The 19,700-nt window shown below is 45.6% G+C and overlaps 1 protein-coding gene across 3 annotated transcripts in view; it reads right to left on the bottom strand.

Annotated features, from left to right (window-relative positions):
- Window positions 1-19,700, bottom strand: part of LOC144137912 (TOM1-like protein 2) — a 35,911-nt gene that overhangs the window by 3,711 nt on the left and 12,500 nt on the right. Inside the window, exons 5-14 of one of the 3 annotated variants that reach the window (XM_077669930.1) lie at window positions 18,632-18,766; window positions 17,366-17,626; window positions 15,432-15,510; window positions 13,307-13,437; window positions 12,052-12,127; window positions 9,736-9,859; window positions 8,341-8,422; window positions 6,161-6,184; window positions 3,695-3,745; window positions 456-492 (exon numbers count right to left, since the gene is read on the bottom strand). In XM_077669930.1, the coding sequence (XP_077526056.1) occupies window positions 456-492; window positions 3,695-3,745; window positions 6,161-6,184; window positions 8,341-8,422; window positions 9,736-9,859; window positions 12,052-12,127; window positions 13,307-13,437; window positions 15,432-15,510; window positions 17,366-17,626; window positions 18,632-18,766 (1,000 nt within the window). The remainder of the gene's footprint in view (window positions 1-455; window positions 493-3,694; window positions 3,746-6,160; window positions 6,185-8,340; window positions 8,423-9,735; window positions 9,860-12,051; window positions 12,128-13,306; window positions 13,438-15,431; window positions 15,511-17,365; window positions 17,627-18,631; window positions 18,767-19,700) is intronic. The other 2 variants (XM_077669931.1, XM_077669932.1) reach the window with 2 other exon arrangements.

The raw sequence follows: 19,700 nt of genomic DNA, 5'->3' as shown, positions 1-19,700 counted from the left end.
GCCTGACCTCTGTACAGTTTCCCTTTCTGCTGAAAATAAAGTATTATTATTATTATCCTTGCAATACGCTAGAGTTCAGGTAAGAGCACTACCTAAAGCAAAATAAGATCTAGGTCAATTTAAAACAAGAAACTACAGCTACAGAAGTTGCACACCGTGTTTGGGTGAGCCAATAAAATTTCTTGACACAATTGGCAAAGTGATTTGGATATCCCTATGACTTACTCACTGCAACAGATGCGTAGCAAAAAAGGAAACACACTTGATTCTGACCAATCAAGTCACAGCAGCAAGAAGTCTACAAGCTTCCAGTGCCAAGAACATTGGTGACACAAGTCAAAATCTCATACTGCAGCATGGGAACTGTGCTAAACACAATAAAAGCAATTACGGTATTTTTTACCACATTGGTTATAGTATTACTACCAAGTACCAGTATAGTAATTCTTTCTTACCTGTGCTTGTAATTGTTTCTGGGCCAGTCTCAGACGGCTAGAAAGAAGAAAAAATAATATTAATACTAAACATACTAAATGAAAGGTAAACAAGCAAGAGGCAAAAAAAAAAAAAAAACGGTGCTGTAAATGATTGCCTAGATTTGCAGCCAACTTTATGCTGCTTGTAGACCAAGTGAAGATGTTATAAACCTCGAACCAAAATATGCATGGCTATGAATAATCCATTTTTGTTTACCTGGTTTCAATGCTAGATCTTATCTTTGACAACATTTGAGCTCAGACTGTCGACACTAGCTGAAATTTCAAGTAAACTGTAGTTTCAGAAATGCCCGTGCTATTGTAATTAAGAGTCTGCCATAAAGCTTGTCACTAATCAATGTTTCCTACGTGTAGTGTGCTAACCGGGCGGAAATTAACAAAATGCGTTAGGAACGAGAACACGTCAAGACGTTTCGAGCATGCTTGAAATTTTAGAAGTCCACGAACTGACTAACACAATTAGGAAATTTAGCAAGTCATCCCAGATGCTTCACACCTAGAACACCCTCCCACCAAATTAACAGAAAGAAACATCCCCTTTCGCCCTCGTCAACCAGTCAACAGACCAAGCTATTGTTTTGTGCAACCCACATTGTCGAAACGCACTCAGCAGAGCAGAACCAACTGCAGTGCAGTCTTGTTTGGTCCAGTTATAAAAAAGAATTCGGAAAAAGAACACCACACGCTTGTACTCCAGGCTTGCAGGCTGACCAACAGTGCATGCTTCTTACTCAAACATGGCACAAGTGCACGAGGCGCAGAGACTGAATGCCCACTAAACAAGACTGTTGAACGCCAAGTACAAATGCGAGTCAAGTGCAAGTCCAAGTGCAAGGACAACTCGTGCAAGAGACATAACAGACACTTCTGCATAACTTAGAAGGGCCATGAAGGCACAATACAAGTTTGGTTGATTAAAAACGCTACTTTGTCCTGACAGTGATGACACAAATTGTATCGGAAACTTCCACCAAATAATGGAGATATTTAATTAAGGAAAGCAAATGCAGAAGTGGCAGTTCTCTAGCCGCTTTCCAGCAACTCCTCTATGATGTCACGGAATCTTGTTTGTGTGATTGGCGGCTGCCTTGGCGGCAGCCACCGCCAAAAATTATGACTGGAGGTGATTTAAAATGAGGGCTCTAGTTCCGTTTCACCGTACCACTTGAACAGGAAAGTGCAAATAAAACTCTGATACTGGTCGCACTACATCACTCCTGAGCATATTACGTCACTGTGGCACAAAATTTAAAAGTTTACCAATATTTCTTGCATTTTTTTATTGGTTAAAAAAGCATCTTTCATAGTGGGAATGTATCAGAGTTACCAGAGACTAGTTCTTTCAAGTGGACCAAAGTTGTATTTTGTTTTCATGGCCCCTTTAACTGCATTTTTCGTCTGCATTTTCATTCACTTGCTAATGGTGTAACACTAGGCAGTTCCAACCTCCACTCTTTTATATATAAACTCAGCTACGCGAAAAGGGGAAAATAAAAGTGACGTAAAACTCCAATGCAGCTGTTCTCTTTCTTCAAATCTATCAACCCCACACTTCCCCACATTTGACATCTGGTATTTGCTATAGCCCGCCTATTGTTTCTTGAATTTCACGCCCTGCTTGATGAGAACACTAGACAAAGGCATCCATGAAGGTGCACCTCAACCAACCAAGATGGCAACTTACCTGTCGCCTTCGTCCCCCAGTTCCTCAAATGAACATTAACTTGTCCGAAAACGCGCACTCCCAGTTTTATCAACATTCTCAGCCAAACATTACCTACCTTCCAGGCTGCGTTCAGACTAGTGGGGAAATAGAACTCTTCCACAGAGCACAACTCATGCCAACTGGTGCTGCCATTTTTGAAACACATTTTTCTGCAAGTTTAGTGCTAGTACTTCCCTTGAAATTGACATCGACCCAAACAGACCACATAACCCTCTTGAGGTGAATACTGATCAAGACGATGTGTGCTCCCAATTTGTGTATATGAAGGAAACAAATAACCCGCCACAAACATTTATCAACACCCCATCATGTTAACTTTGTCCCATGGCTATTCATATTCCCACAGGCCTTGACAGTGCACATCGTACGCCGACTTCACGCTGCTAACCAGTTCCTAACAATTACAGGTAGCTAGAAGTGGGAGATTCTGCACAGCAGATGATCAGGACATGGGTACAGCAGTGTACAGCACGTCGGCTATTACGTAAAACCGTCTCTGTCTAAACTGCCTAAAACCGTAAAATTGTCGCGAGTGAGTACAAATTGACCGCACTACGCCACTGCTTAGGACAGTAACAGAAAAATGCACCGACTTCAAGCCATTTTTTATGGACGCTGTGCTCTGAGACTTTACAGGGTGGAACCTCATCTACACAGAAACTGCAGAGCCGCGTACAAAAGTTGAAAACCAACTCAACTCCCCAATGAAAGCGCTCCAAGCACCTTTTTATAAGCTCACCTTTTCCATGCTAACTAATAATCCACCTAAACGCATTTTTCACACGCTGAGTTGGGTTAAGAAATGCCGCACATTATCCTTTAACGAATCAGCGCAATGAATTTGGCATGTAAGGAAATGCAATTACAGCCGACAGAAAAAATGAAAGCCGTTTCACTCAATGCGAAAGCTGTCGAAAGTGCAGAGCAGTGATTCATCTCAACGGGCTGTGGCGCCGTTATACGCTCACTGCTTCCACCCAATGCATTTCTAATTTCCCGTGTTCGCAGTGCTCGCGTGCCCCTTGCCTGAAACTGAGCAGCGGGTGTTCTGTTTGGTTTGTGCTTGCTTTTCCTCCCTCACGTGCTGGCGTTGCACTGCCACTTTTTTTCACTTACTATCGTAAAAACCAACCCAACAAGCGTTCATAACTAAATGAACGCGGCCACTGCCGGTTAATTACGTATATTTTGCCTAAAATGCACCTGCAGTTTTCTTTGCGCTAAACAACGAGGAGATGTATGAGAAGTGCCAGCGGTTCATAAGTTCTGAACGCTTATGATTATATAAACCTCTTGGCTTTTGAAGCCTGTGTGGGACGTTGCGACGACAGCCGCTGACGGAACAGCGTGGGGCTTTACTTGGGTCCAGCGAGCGAGCTACGGTGACAAGACAAGCCCCTAAAGTGCTCCGCACTTAAAAAACGATTGGGGGATGGTGGTCTGTTCAAACACAAAGTGCACATGCCCTCACCTTTTCCCTTAGCCACTCCTCCATTTCGTCAAAGTCCCTCTCTCTGTGGATCTGTCATGCAGGATTACAAGGGGGGGTGAAGGATAGGAAATAAAAAAGGAGGGGGGAGGGGGACACAACCAAAACAATAAAAAAGGAGAATCCTTGGCAAACCACTCACATGCAAAACATGCGAACGAGCTTCCCTGTTCAATGATGGGTGTTGAGACTGGAACATTTACAAGCCCAAAACACGTACACTTCAACGTGAAGACAGTGCCGTCTGCATGTCAAAGTGTACGTTTTTCGTGTCGTCTGCAATACATTCCAGCGCAAACACACAGCAGTACTATATACCAACTAACACCACACCAAGCTTTATTCAAGTCCTTCTTCAAAACATAAACAAATAGGGGAGGGGGGTGTAAGGACAGACCAAATTTTGGGATCAAATTGGCTAAATGTCACATTTCAAGTGATGCTCTTTAGCTGAAAAGGTGTTGGCGAATGGTACAGATGCCCCATAGTGCTTCTGTTGAAAAACAGGCTTGCGAACATCTTTGGATATTTTCTAACAATGCAAGTCAAAGAAAATTTTGACTGGCGTGCTAGATTCAACATTTAAAGTTGTATCTGTAAACTGTAAAGGGCAACTGAGAGTCCCGTATCGCGTGTTCCCAGCACAAACAGAACCATCCACAATGGCTTGCATTCTTTTTTCTTCACTGCTTTCCAAATTTTATTAACCAGCGAAAACAACTGCTAGAACCTGAAATCGAACATTTGACAGAATTCTGTCTGGTTGGGAAGTTACAAAAGAGAAGTAGCTATATTTCTCAAATGCTAAAACTGTAGTCTTGTTTAAAGCGATGATTACCGGGTGCGCGAGGTATTTGAGAACGCCTTTTGTTATCGCCATAGACAACAGCAGCCTCATCACATATATCTAGGCATGTGGCTTCTTGTTCGTCGACCTCTTATAATTCATACTTCGAGTTTGTTCAAAGATGGAAGTGTGCAAGTTGAAGCAGGAAATAAAACGTCATGCAATCCTCGTCACCCTGGCCGTGCACCACAGCGACTTGGACATTGCCACCCTTCTGCAGCAAAGTGTTTTCAGCAAAGTGTTTCGTTTACAACGTGCGGACAGAACTGATGTATTGTGGCGGTACAGTGGCATCTGTGGCGAAAAGAAAAAAAAAACCACAGGCAGCGGTCAGACACTGTAAGCGCTCCTTAATTTCTCCGGCGGTGGCGTTATCCGTTGTCCGCAATGAGGGTGACGTCATACCACATTTTTTTATTACCCCGCGTTAACGCTGCTAGTTACGTGGATGTGCTTGTCACCATTGTGAAGCCATGGATAGAGAGTGTTTCAAAATGAAGACCAGGTGTCTTTCAGAAAGAGTTGGCTCCTGCCCCCATCACCTGCGTCACCGAATAGCGGCTGGCTGACAGCTTCTGCGACCCTGTCACTCACAAATTGTGGCCTCCTAGTTCTCGAGATTTAAATCCGCTCGACTGCTATGTCTGGGGCGTCGTTGAGAGAGACGCCAACAAAGGGCCGCATAATACAAGAGACTCGCTGAAGGCCGCCATTTCTCACTCAATGGCCAACATTTCTAAGGAGGACCCGATTCGTGCATGCAGCCGTTTGCGAAGTTGAATCGAATTGCTTATTGCTGCCGATTGCGGATTCATTGAGTAGTTATTGAAACTAAGCGTAGTAGAAGTACTTCACAAGGTTTGGTGAAAATATGTCTGATTTTGCTAGACATATTCTGTTGCGCCTGATGCCAATGTTCTGTTCTCAAATACCTCGTGCACCCGGTACATTCTTTGCATAACAAGGGGCTTTGTAAAAATACTTCCCATCTTGTTTGCTTGTTTATCTCAGCGATCAATTACATTTGACATAGATTAAACTAAATGAATCACACTAAGGATACTCTACAAAGCACGTTGTACATTAGCACTGCAGGTGAGCTGCCCACCTGAAGCCCATAACTCGGCTTCAAAGCATCACAAATATTATACGAGTGATTAACATCTATTCCTTGTATTTCTTAATACCTTCACGCCGCACTAAAAGCACGTACAGGTGATGAGTATCATGTTCTGGGTTTTATCTGCCATGGTGCCTCAAGTGAAGTACTCAGAAACTCACAATATCCTAATAAGCAGTATTTTCTTGTTGTGTTATTCGTAGTGCGACCGGTTATCAACCGAAAAGGAAAACAATAGAAAAAAAGAAAATTCATATCGGACCGAAAAATAAAATAATTTTGTTAGGAAGAATCTCGTAAAACCAGGCCCAAAACAACAAACAACAGTAAATAAGGAAAACCAGGGGAAGAAGAAAAAAAAGGCAGCTATGCTGATAGTTCGGAAGGGTCTTGTAAAAGCAGGCACAAAACTGTTAAAAATAGTAGTACTAAAAAAAACCTTGGAGGAAGAGAAACGAAAGGTGGCTACACTATTTCTTACCTCGGGTAACGTGTCTGCTTCCACCTGCCATGGTCAGGAATGATTTGAGTGGTTGGTGCCGAGACAAATGCACCAGATGGCAACGAGGAACAATGCACAACAAGCACAATGAGATCCAGCAAGCGCCACCACGTGGTCACGTGACTAAGCAACGATGCGGGGAAGCAGTCACGACGACGCACCCAACAACTGCGCAACTTTGCCTCGTTTTGAGTTTGGCATACTGTCAAAACGACGACGAAAACAAAGGCAAATCAGGTAGCAAAGTTTGAAAGGGGCTGAGCAACGTGGAATTCCACTTTAAGGCAAAGAAAATGGCACGCATTTGCTGTTCAATTTATCAGCACCTAACTGAACATTTGGAACACTATGCACCGAAGCTGTTGCAACATCCGATTATCTTGAACATTACCATTATACAGTAGAATCTCGATGATACGAATCTCGCGGGACCGCGAAAAATATTCATATCATCCGAAATTCGTATGAACCAACACAGACCAAAAAATTGAGCGCTGAAAAAAGTTTTCGTTTATTTCTTTTCTTACTTTCGCGTGAACAAATCCGTGATTTTTTCTGTTTCTTTTAAACCCCCATGTCCCAAAGCAGTCCTTTCTGGAGCGCGTAACGCTTCGCCTAGCTTCGCGCTTGTCTCCTCACTCCCGGTATCCAAGCTCGCTACACGCCGCAACAGTCAAGCGTGAACAGCATGGTGCGTTTTTGCACGCGATTCGCATGCCTCAGCTTTGCGCGCGCAGTATTTTCACAGCCGCAATGACGATTTCGCGCCCGCGGTATCTCCTACCTCGGTCAGAAAATGACGCTGACGACTTGCGAAACGCCAGAGACAGCCGGCTGGCTCCGCCCGAGATGTTTAGGCTTAGCACTCCGGCAGATATTTTATGGGCGCTTTCACTAGCGGCGCGGATGATGTTTTATAGTACCGTTTTCGCCAACGTTATCAGCTCCTTTACTGCACAAGCAACTTCGTGTCTGCCTTGAGCGGCATTTTAAAGAGCGGCTAGAAGCGGTCGCTCGAGCGGCCGTGCCACTTCGCGGCCGAAGCCGCCGCCATGTTGCCGCTGCCGGCTGCGGTGCGCGCAGCTTGCGAGAGGTTTCGCGGCGCGCATGGGGCATGCGGGGCGCGTTTTCGCGAGCAGAAAACAACAGCCCGGCCGTTTCTGGAGAAAGAAGAGTGACAAATGGGGAGAGAGAGCCGTCACTTGCTTGTTCGGCAGTCGGGCGCCTCGCCGGCTCGTTCGTATCATCCGCCGGGCCGCGCAGGTCCGTTCGTAACAGCCGAAATTTTTCCCATTGCAAACAATGCAATTTTGCCGGGACTTTTCAGAAATTCGTATCATCCCGAAATTCGTATCACCCAGAATCGTATCATCGAGATTCTACTGTACTTTTATTTTCCGGATAAACTAGTTCGCATGTTTATGTTTTGTAGTTGTAGTTTACACTCTAAACCTGTGATAGGTTGCTGTGGCCCACTTTCCGACCCACACTTTGAAGGGGGGGAAAGAGAATGTTTCAGGCTCAAATTTGATACCTTTTGTGTCTAAACAATCTCTTCCATTCCATCCTACCTGTTCCCCCTACCACAATTAGTTGTCAAATGTTATTTGTTGCGTCCTCCTCTCCCGCTGCCAAGATTACCCTACATGGCTACCCTATGTAATCAGAAATTCGGTCATGGCCTCCATTAGGGCAATTCCAATACAGCCCGATTTTTAACATTTTCTTAGAAAAATTTAGCATCATTCAAAATTTCATTCCTTCCAGCTATGATATTTCATACTGTAACCACAATTAATTCCACTCCAATGGAATGAGTGGAGCTTAAAAAAAGGTGCTTCAAAAGTGCAACATATTACCCAAAGGGGATGAAAAGAATTCAAAAAGTTATGAATGCCTGAAGGATCCACACGTTCCATCTGAGATTCATTATACTCGCTCCAATTCTCACTGTACCAACAGATGTCCCAGAAACAGCATTTAACATCAGCACAAAGGCAAGCCAAGAATGAAGGCAAACACACAAAATATACAAGCGGCCGCATTAAAGTGCGCGCACAAACACACACGCCCACACTGCAAGGCATGCACATGCCAGCAGCGCATGCACACTGCAACCCGGGAACGCTCTTGCACTACCCCAGGTCGCCTCCTCTCACCTTCTGACCCCTGACCTGGGCGAGCGCACCAAGACCGACGCTGAGCTGGTCGATGTTGGTGTTGTCTGCATACGAGCTGCCACTGCGCGACAAGAACGACACTTTTGTAAAACAAGGCCCACGAATGTGGGGGTTGCTTAGGGGAGTAAGACGAACGTGGAAGGTGTGCCGCAAGGAGCAACACTGACCCCCCTTCCTTTTTTTTTTTTTTTTTTTTTTGTGGTATGGGGTTATTGCGCACAAGAAGTTTGTGATTTCAGATCAGCATAAAGACTGCATTGCACATCTGCCTGCAAGTCTCGCAGATGAGTGTGACTTTTACGAGGGTCAACAGATTTACAGCTTATGGGGATAAGCGCGAAATCAGCTAAATTACTACAATGCAGAAGCTATACCTTTGTCCAAGGCCATGACTGTCATCCTGTTATAATGCACAACAGTAAGCATACCATATTTTTTCGCGTATAACCCGCCCCTGCATATAATGCACACCCCCACTTTCAACCCACCGGAAAAAAAAAAAAAAAAAAATATCCTCGCATATTGCCTACACATTTCATACAGGAAAGGCTGCACCAAAGCTACTGCTCAAGCAACACATCACACACTATGCAAACAGAAAAAGTGCATATTTAGCAAGTAGAATGCACTGACTGCAAGGCAAAAGTCACAATGCACTAATTAAATTCAGTTGTTAGAGTGCGCTCGTCCTTGTTTTAAGTGCGCATGCACTTCTTAAGCGAGCCTGAATCGTCCGACGCCGTCGTCCGCATAGCAACAGCTGCGGGTGCGCGCGCTCCTCGTCTTCCTCCTCGTCTTCCCTAGCAACGGGGGGAGATGGGCACACGCTACTCTCCTCCTCCTCTCTCCGCTCAGTGACTGCGGGTGTTGGGCGCCTCCTCTCCACTTCGGGGGGGAGAACTCTCGCTCGCGTAGCGGGCACTCCGCATTCCGACGCGTGAGGGCGCTCGTGTAGCCCTCGCCGTAACGGCGGGCGCTACTCTCCTCCTCCTCTCTCCGCTCAGTGACTGCGGGTGTTGGGCGCCTCCTCTCCACTCCAAGATCACGATATCCACCGTAATCGCGCAATCAACAACCGTGCATTCGCACTTACACACTCTCCCCCTCGGGGAAGTGCGAGGGAATTTTTTTTCTTCCTTGTCCTTGTATGTTTTGCGCAATCGCTGCTATGGAAAGCAGACAGTGCTACTGTATAGGAGCTTCACGACAAAACGCTCATTGCCGTGAAGTTGCACTAAAGGAAAAACCCCGCACATTATCCGCACCTCTACTTTGCCATTGGAATTTTCGCACTTTTGGTGCGGGTTATACGTGCGAAAATAGGGGTAGTTTGCTCGCGTGAATTTTAGTCCCCTGTATCAGGAATGGTCTCACCTGGACTTGGCACCGGGAGTGGGTTGTTCCGTGCGCTGTCGGGACTGCGCAAACATGTCAAACTCGTCGCCCGAGGGTTTGGCCGCCGGGTTTGAACCTGCCCCAACAGTCCCCGCACCCACCACTGCCATCGCCAGCGTAGAGGGCGAAGGGGGCAAAAAAGAAATGATAAAAAAAACGCACATAAAAATACAGGCACACATAAAAGCGTGAACATCGAGAACAAGCACACACACTACACCGACTGCCCAACCAGTGCTATGTTCACTGCACTCACTAGCATACAAGCACCGGTCAAATGCTCATTAGCCAGTGCATGAGCAATCTCGCACAGCAGATCTTAATAGCATGGAAGCTTGTTTGACCCCTGTAAACTGTGTGTAAGCACACGAAGTCAATATTAACTCGTGAAAAAGTGAAGACTGGACTCCCGAAAGGGGAGATAGCATTTTGCCGCGAACTACAGCCTCTGTTTTGTTTATTTTTGTGTTTTGTTGATAACGTCTGGTCGCGCCCAGCTGTCTTATCTGAGTTACAAGTGAAGAGAGCGTTTCTGTACACTGCATCAGCTATCTAATTTGATAGGAAGAAACCTGTCAAATGCTTCGATCACCAATGTTTTACATCTGATCTGATGGTTCTCCAATGATTAAAACCAAAGTAAAAAGTAGGGATGGGCGAATATAGATTTTGAGGTTCGAAGCGAATTCGAAGCGAATAGTGGTTTGGTCGAATAATTTCGAATCGAATAGTTCGAATAGTACACATTGCAAATCACAAAGACAAATGAGTAACTTGTGACCTGACTAATGTACACATTTTTTTCTAATAATTAGAACTCACGTAGGCACAGCATTGTGTAAAACTATTACCAGTTGAACATTTACTGCAAAATCTTACACACAGCTTTCCTTTGCTGTATTCACAAGTTTTCATGAAGAAATGCCTGTTGCGCAACATGCTCTAGGTGCAGCAGTTTCCGCCGGCTGCTCATTCACAAGTTTAAGCGCCGCCTAGAAGCTCCGCTAAAAAAAGAAGTATTGTAGCCACTAGTATCCTCGGCCGTAGCCAAGCAAAGCGCAAGTGGCTGGCCGCCATTTTGAATAGGCTCGCTTAGTACGGCGTACTGCCGCGCTGTGCGAGCCTATTCAAAATGGCGGCATGCCTATTCAAAATGGCGGCCTGTACAAGTCTGCTGGCTTGGTGCCGCTATGTTCGGAGCGGTGTCGTTTCAGTGCCGCCTTTTTTTTTTTTAACTTAACTTAAGTGTGCTGGCGGCCGAGAGCTTCGTCGAACCTCTAGGCAAGGCAGCAACTCGGCAGTGCCGGCACTGATAATAGAAATGTCCGCGTCGGTGGGTCTTGAGCCAAGCCTGGGGTAACTCTCGGAAAGCTTGACCGAAAAGCTTGGCTTTTAGCTGCCTATTCGGGAGCATCGAATAATTCGAAAATATCGAATACCTGCATTCGGATCAAAGCGAATAACGAATAGAGAGCTATTCGATCGAATATTCGACAATACCGAATATTCGCCCATCCCTAGTAAAAAGCATGGCATTTGATTTGCTGATGCCAGTCTGTGCCCATCCCTTCGTTGACTGCTTCTACGTCGCTTGTATTTGCTTTGAGTTTTAGTGGAGCCCAAGTTCACTCCAATAAACGATGTTCTTTGAAGGAAGCTGCGTCAATTCTATCTACGTAACAATATCAAGTACCACAAGAAACCAGTGTGACGGAAACTTTTGTAAACACACAATCTGCTTTGTTCACCACTTTCATCTCCCACCCTTGTTATCATTTTAGTTAGGTGATTTTATGCCTTGCTGACTCTGCTTTTAATCTTTGGTCTTAGAAAAGACACGTGCTGGCTTATCTGCCTCGTTTATCACCTACGGTGAATCTGTTAACTGATGCCTTCTGTTTTGTTTGCCCCATTTTATCGACTTTTGTTTGTTGTGTTGAACATGTAATTTTGGTTACGCCACAAGGGGTGGTGCGGCCGGTAATTGGCTTGCGGGTGATACCAGTGGGAATTATGTATGTGTGTCGTCGTTTCATAGAAAAATTAAGTTGGAAGTCGTGCTTATCCTGTCGTCTTAGTCCTTGTCTTTTGCACAGTTTTCATTTCTTCATCGGAAACACGATAGTGTGCACAGTGGTGGCCACAAAGGACATGTAGTATTCTCTCTTCTTCCCAGCTTTGCGAATAGACTATGGCTCCATGTTTTGCTACACAGTGAAGTGAAAGGTTGAACACAATGCAGCCATCAGTAATAAATTGATGCATTCCCTCTGGCGACGTCCCCTGGTAACTCACCAAGCTTCTGGAAGTCGTTGGTCAGGTCTGGCTCGCCAAGGTCGATGAGGGGTGCCGCTTCCGCAGCTGCTGGCCCCTGCAGCGTTTGGAGAACTCTTCTGTAAGTGCATGGCGGTTAATGAATGGCCGACAGAAAGTACGCCGAATGCCTCACGGACTGCATGAAAAACTTCGGTTCAGCTAGGGCATTTGCTATGGACAGGCTAAAGCAGCTGCAGGTTACTCACATTAGTTGCAAACTTTCTTAATTCGGATGACAGCCTGCGTGACTGCTAACATGACGGCTAACCCACCAAAAGGATATGACACCTGTCGATGTCATATAGGCCACAGAGTAGAACCCTTTCACAAGTGAGGCTGCCTGCCTTTTGCGACAAGCAGTAAATGGCCCATGCATTTCTCTTTTTGTCAACCATTTCTATGCATACATGAGTTTGATTCATCCGGTAATGTCACTGTGTTGCAAAAATTCACAGAAAGCTTAGCTAGACTGAAATACTTATCACTAGTGACACCACAAAAATGCGCGAGAAGTTCGACACATACCGTATTTTTGCACGTATAACCTGCCCATGCATATAATCCGCACCCCCACTTTCAGCCCGCCGGAAAAGGAAAAAAAAATCCTCGCGTATTGCCCGCACATTTGATACAGGAAAGGCTGCACCAAAGCTTCTGCTCAAGCCACACATCACGTACTATATAGACAGAAAAGGCGTATATTTAGCAAGTAGAATGCACTGACTGCAAGGCGAAAGTCACAATTCACTAATTAAATTCAGTTGTTAGAGTGCGCTTGTCCTTGTTTTTTCTTCCTTGTCCTTGTATGTTTTGCGCAATCGCTGCCATGGAAGGCTCAGTCAGTGTTGCTGCAAAGGAGCTTCATGGCATAACGCGCATTGCCGTGAAGCTGCACTAAAGGAAGAACCCTGCGTGTGATCCGCACCCCTACTTTGCCACTAAAATTTTCGCATTTTTGGTGCGGGTTATACGTGCAAAAATACGGCACTTCACTCGCATGCGTAGGATGGGTTTTGAGACATTTTGGTGATCCGGTGGAGCCTCTCCTGTGGCTAAGCTTACACGCACACAAATAATTAAGTATCAAATACAAGAGTTAAGAAATTTGTAAGTTAAAAGGAAGTGGTGAATAAGCATCTGACAAAGGTCTGGTGGGTAAAGGGAAATGATGCAAAGCCTAGGTGCAAAAAAGGGGCGGCATAAATCGTCTCTAAAGCGTCGACCAGCAACCCACCTCGCCTTGTGCCGCGCTGGTGGCCGTCGCGTCCTTGACCTGTCCTGTGACAATGGCCGTCCGCCGCTTCTCGAATCGCTCGTAGCGAAGGAACAGGTTGTTCATGTCGTCGTTGATGCGCAGCAGCTCCCCTGATGACGACCACAACAACAAAGGGAGAACGCACACACAAAAGTAAGAAGAGCGCTGCGCCATCAGGCGCATGATGCAGTCACAATACACAAGGGCAGGACAATCGTAAAAGCCTACACAGGTCGGGCTTCACTTAGTTTACTGAATTCGAATTTGTTTTTCTTTCTTTGAACTCGTTTAATAAAATGTATCCGCATTTAGGTCAGAACAGTACCCAGGAAGAGAGCTTCTTTAACTACACAAGCTCCACACACAAACAGGGCATTTTTTTCAACCAGATTGATGAGTTATAACCAAGCAAACAGCAATAACTACTTTATGCACTTTGAACAGCTGTCATTTGACAGAGTGGGGTGCCTTATTCCCCTGTCGCACAGCAAATCTACTGTCATCCAAAGTGAATGACATTAGTTGTCAATGACATTCAATTTGGCTGCGAGAGTCAACACGGCGAAACAAATGTCATTTGATAGTGGTAGCGGTGACGATTAGTGGGCTCGCAAAACTGCAAAATTATAATTTCAAGTGCATCTGGAATGTTTTCCACACAAAAAAGTTTTAAAACATAACGAAAGATTATTTTTTAAAATAAAAATAAAAAAATCACCGGTTTAGGTGACATCAGTAGACACCACAAGCAGAGAAAAACCCGCACAAAAATCCATACTAGGGTAGCGCGCGCACTAGAGATGATATTTTCTTTTTTTGTTAGTACCTGTTTGTCTTTCTTTATTTGAAAAAAAAAAAAACAACAACATGAAGAGGTAAATATAAGTTTACTAACAGTATTTAGAAATAGAATTGGTTTATTAGTAAACTTTCTTCTCTAGTGACGTGCCACTGTTGTCGAGGCTACTCATTCGGCTGCTGAACGAGCTCTCGAACCTCAGTTAGCCGCTAAATGTCACTGGCCTCAAATGCCATTCGGTACTCTCGTGTAGCGCCGAATTCATGACATTTAGAGCGAATGACATTTGCCCTAAATGTCAATAGATCTGTCGTGTGACAGGGGTGCATTGTGCAACAGCTTCCTCAGAAAGAACGTGCATACTAACGATAACAGAAAGGGAATGGAACAGTCGGTTGGATCTCTTCAGATGCCTCAAGGCAACCCCAAAAGAGCTTCCCAGTTCAACACAGCCAAAAGTTACTGCCAGTTAGCTAACGTCAAAACCGTGCAGTTGTTTGTTTTCAGAGAAGCTTGACACAGAAATAGTCCTGCTCCGCAAATGGGGGGCACAGCTGTGAAATCAGTGCAAGCCCATCCCGGTGTTTGACACCCACGCGGTGCTCGGCACTAGGGGTGGCGCGATTGATGGGTTAACTTTCCGATTAATCGACTAATGCTTTAGTTGCGATTAATTTTTTTTTACCGGTTAATCGGTTGAAGTCATGTGAGAAAGCTGAAACAGAGAGCCATGTTGAAATCGTGCGCAAGCATGTCGAGGATCAATTTGTTGTTCGAATAACTCACCTGATGTCACAACAGAAAATGATGCAAGTATGCTCAGAGATGATGGTTATTAAAATCAAAAGCTTATACCCAAAACAGACAAAAAAGTGGTGACGCTTAACACAGATTTACACGGTATGAAAATCGGCGAGCGGGCACTCGAACCATTTGGCTGCTGTATAAACTAACTCTGTCGTAAGTGAACAGCGATTAACTGGCTTCCCCTGCAATTACGGCGAGTGTCGATGTTTCTCATTCTAGAAAGGTGTCAGTGATGAACGCGGCAATAAGCGTCTCTCCCGAATCAGCGCCATGATGATGGCCTGCTCACCTCATCTGGGCGAAGAGCACATTGATCTTATCAATATTGTTATTATTATTATCACTACTATATTATTATAAATATTCCTAAAATAATATTTTCGGTCATTATTCATCCGACGCAAATGCAACCGATTAATCGATCAATCAAACAATTAAAGTCAACTGATTAATTGGATTAAAATTTTTAACCGACGCCCCACTCGGCCCTACACCCACCTGTGACCTCTTCGTTGGCCACCTTGTTGATGAGTTCCACCACCCGCGTCTGCATGGCGTGGCACGTCTTCTGCAGCTCCTGCAGCGACAGAAAGCAGCCCGTCAAACAATCCCGCAGTATGGCACTGACAATACGTCACCAAAAGCTACGTGGCGAAAATGAAGCAGCCTGACCAGCCTTCCCAGACATCAACTTTCTCTTTTAGTTTTTTTTTTAGGAGCGAAGTCCCTCAGGGCCTCAGGCTGTCGGCGTATCATGTCGTCGTCTCATGTCGTCACAGCATCATGTACAGTCCAGCCCCGTTATAACGAACACATCGGGAAACTGAAATGAGTTTGTTATATCCGTTTTCACTATATCTGGACATAAAATCTATGTATACAAGTGGTAACGGGACACCAAGATTTGTTCAATATAGCCAGATTCGCTATAAGTCGGCTATACTGTAGTCACCGTACTAAAACACCAGGGCACTCGTTTTCCAATGTCTTGCACTAGAATGCTCTGTGCTTCAAAGACACGAGGCTTTCACAGCAAAGCTGTATAACTGTACCCCCAATAGTATCATCTCCGTAGGCAGAAATACCAAGGCGCCAAGAATACACTTATACACTGCATGCTTCACCCCTCCCCAAGTTTCACGTTACTGGAAATGGCCCAAGGTTTTTTTTTTCTCTTTTTGTAAGGCGTAGGAGGCCTATTCTGCGATCATCCATTCACCAAAACTCAGGGTTGGCGAGCGTTTCATAAAAGTTGTGCAAATGCTTGCACAACGTGCATACAGGTAAGACTGTTTTCACGCCTGACAGACAAGTCCATCGTCACGTGCTACAGCACAAACGTCCCAGAAGCTCCCCTTTCCAAGTGAAAGTGTTCTCAGCAACTGAGCTGAACAGACAGGCACCACTCGATGGAGCTAAATCAAAGGTTAATGAAGGTGTGTTCAATGTTCGCCAAAGTCACCAAACAGCAATTCTTTGCTGGAAAGCTGGGAAAGGTATGACTGCCGAGATGACAGCAGCGAAGGTCTGTATTGATGCTGGTGCCACTTCCGCTACATTACAATAAGTAGACAGCTTTGCTGTTTGCAAACTGCTGACATCTGAGTAATTAGCTAACTTGGAACCATTCACAGCTTATTTTCTGCTGACACGAGGGTTAAATCATGTCAGTCCACTGGACTTTTGCTCGGGTTAAAAAGAGAGGCTGCATTTGTTTGTCAGCATCTATGCTTGGTTGGGCATTTTTGCCTGTGGTAGCTTCCTTTTCATTCCCATTCAATTGCTCTCTACTTAAACATCTAAGTACCTGTGACTGCCAACATAACTGCACAGTGGCTATGGCTGCTATAAACATGCCTATGGGAAGGACTTGGAGGATGAATGCAAAGTCTACAATTAAACAAGTTAACAACAACAACAACAACAAATTTAGCACATGGTGCTAAGTGATGCGACACAGCTGTCAGCAAATGATTCGACTTTCAGCCGATGGCACAGTTCTAAGCAGATGAAAGAGCTGTGAAAAAAAGAAAGAATAAACCCATTCCACCCAATGTGAAAGCTGTCGGAAATGCAGAGCAGTGATTCTCCATAATGGGCTGTAGCGTCGTTATCCGCTCACTGCTACCACCCATCACGCTCTTTGCCCCCTTGTCTCACTTCTCTCTTGATGAATGGAACGGAGGTTTTTCAAATGCAATTCGAATTTCTTACCTTCACAGTGCTCATGCGCTTCCCTGCCTGAAACTGCCCCAATGGGAGTTCTGTTCTTTTGTACTTGCTTTTAATTTCGTATGTTAGGACTGTTCTGCGTCATTTCGAACGCTTAATTTTTTTCTTGCGCGGCTGAAGCCTTTCAGCATCATTCCCGAGCCCTTCTGCTTCGTCATGCTGAGTGCTGAGCAGACAGAAAGGACCTCCAAGCTACTCGCCTGTAGCAGCTCCCACTCGCTGCGCTGCTCCTGGCCAGGCACCAGCTCCCCGAGCATCTCCCCGAAGACGGTCATGTTGCGCTGCACGATGTCCAGCTCCTTGCGCAGTTTACTCAGCTGCTCGGGGCTCAGCGACACGGGGCTCGGGGGCAGGGCCCCGGGGGGTTCCACATCCGTCTGGGCAACGGGGCGGCCCCCGTGCGCCGCATACGGGTTCACCCGTGGCAGTGTTGCGGGCGGCGGGGCCGTGAGCGGAACACTCTGCAGGGGAGTGCCGCAGGGATGCATCCTGTCACCCACTCTGTTCCTTTTTTTTTTTTTTTTGCTAAGCAAGGAAAGGTGTGGTCTCTCGAACATGCTGAACACGTTATCCAGAGTAAGGGAGTCATTAGGGAGTTATTTTAGTTACCCCGGCCCCTGTGCACCGCATACGGGTTCACCAGTTGCAGCGTTGCGGGCAATGGGGCCGTGAGCGGAACGCTCTGCAGGGGAGTGCCGCAGGGATGTGTCCTGTCACCCGCTCTGTCAATTTTTTTTTTGGCTAAGCAAGGAAAGGTGTGCCCTCTGGAACATGCTGCTGCAGTTCAGTGGACAGATTATTCCGAGTTACATTACACGTCCAGACTGAACCTTAGAGCAAACACGTTGTATTCTGGCTTCATTGCATGCGATAATAGAGGCAGACATCGGATTAGTGGGAGCCACAAGAAATGAGTGCCAAGATCTGCCAACCTGGACATCTTGGGCTTTTGACACCTTTCCAGCCACACTTAGCAAGATCATTTAGACTGTATTTTGTAAAACAAACTGACAGGCTTTAACCATTTAATGTTCAGAACTAGATTTTTCATAGTTTTGCTCCCTTGTGCACACACTAGCTGGCACCCATGGAAGTGTGCTTTATTTAAAAAAAAAAATACAGCTTCCTACGCATAGTTAGAACTCTAAGAAGCTTTGCTTTTAGCTGTGTGCAGTCTTTAAAAAGCTTGATTCAAAGTATGGAGAACAGCCCCGAAAAATGTGCACCAGCAATTTGCATGCCAGTGGTGACGGCATTGCTCTTAACCAGTGGCGTAAATCATGAGAAGGTAAGGGGGGCCCTGACCCCTCAAATTGCGAGGAATATTCCTTAAAACCTGTATTTATAAAAATAAAATGGCCACCAATGCAAGATGTGTGTCCCCACTAGTGATTTTTCTGGATTTAAATAACTGCCAGTGACCCCTCTTCAAAAGATCAGGCCCAGAGGTCGCTCAGTGGACCCACCCTCTGCGGAGTGTAGATGGGTGCCATGGTGTCGAGATCCGTCATGGGAAACTCCACCCCTTTGTTCTTGAGGTCCGTGTACACCTGCACCACCCCCTGCATGTCAGGGTGGGTGCGGAATGCGTCCGCCCAGCTCTGGAGAAAAAGAGAAAGGAAAACTGGCGAGTCAATTTAAGGGGCTACGAAGGCAACAGACAACCTTGTTTAATTCCAAAGGACTAGCCTTTGGTAGCTCACTCAGCTACATTCCAGCTGCGTAAAACATTTTATTGAATGAAAAACTCAAGAAATATTGAAAAACTTCCAAATTTCGTGCTGTAGCACCATAATATGGGCCAGCACTGAATGCACAGTCATGAGTGTGTTAAGTGCACGTAAGCATTCAAGTGACATGTTCAACTGTCTCTAGAGGACCCTCTACAATTGCCCAGTTATGTTTCTTGGCAGTGGCTTTGGGCGGCAGTCGCCGACTTCTTAAATGAAGCTGGCAGTACCCTGCAAATAAATAAATAAAATAAATAAACAAACGATTCATTGATTTGATTGATTGATTGTGGGGGTTTAACGCGCCGACGCAACGCAGGTAATGAGGCGCGCTGTAGTGGAGGGCTCCAGATTAATTCAGCTGGGGATCTTTACATGGGCCAAAATCTCGAACACACAAGCGTTTTTGCTTTTCGCCTCCACCAGAAAAGCGGCCGCCGTGGCCGGGAATCGAACCTGCGTTCTCGTCTCGTGCTCAGCAGCGCAACGCCTTAGCCACTGAGCCACCGCGATGGGTAATTGCACAAGCAAGATTCTGTGACACCATAAAAATGTCGCTGAACAGTAGCTGGGGGGTGAGTGACCCCTGCTTCACGCATTTTCCTCAATATCTCAATCATTTGTTTGCAGTTTGCAATAACGTTAGTGTCACTGTTAACAGGACAAGGAAGTATTTTTGATGGACTAAACTTGTATTGCGTCTTCACGACCCTTTCAAAACTACAGTCAGCTGCTCCAATTCAGGCTGCTCTACACACCAAAACTACTCTCAAGCTATAAGGCATGAGAGTGGACTACCTAGTTT

Source organism: Haemaphysalis longicornis, unplaced genomic scaffold (assembly GCF_048455015.1).
Source record: "Haemaphysalis longicornis isolate Haplotype H1 unplaced genomic scaffold, Haemaphysalis longicornis Haplotype H1 scaffold_5, whole genome shotgun sequence".
Taxonomy (NCBI): Eukaryota; Metazoa; Arthropoda; class Arachnida; order Ixodida; family Ixodidae; genus Haemaphysalis; species Haemaphysalis longicornis.
The sequence above is the reverse complement of the archived record's forward strand: the minus strand, read 5'-3'. Positions and strand labels throughout refer to the sequence as shown.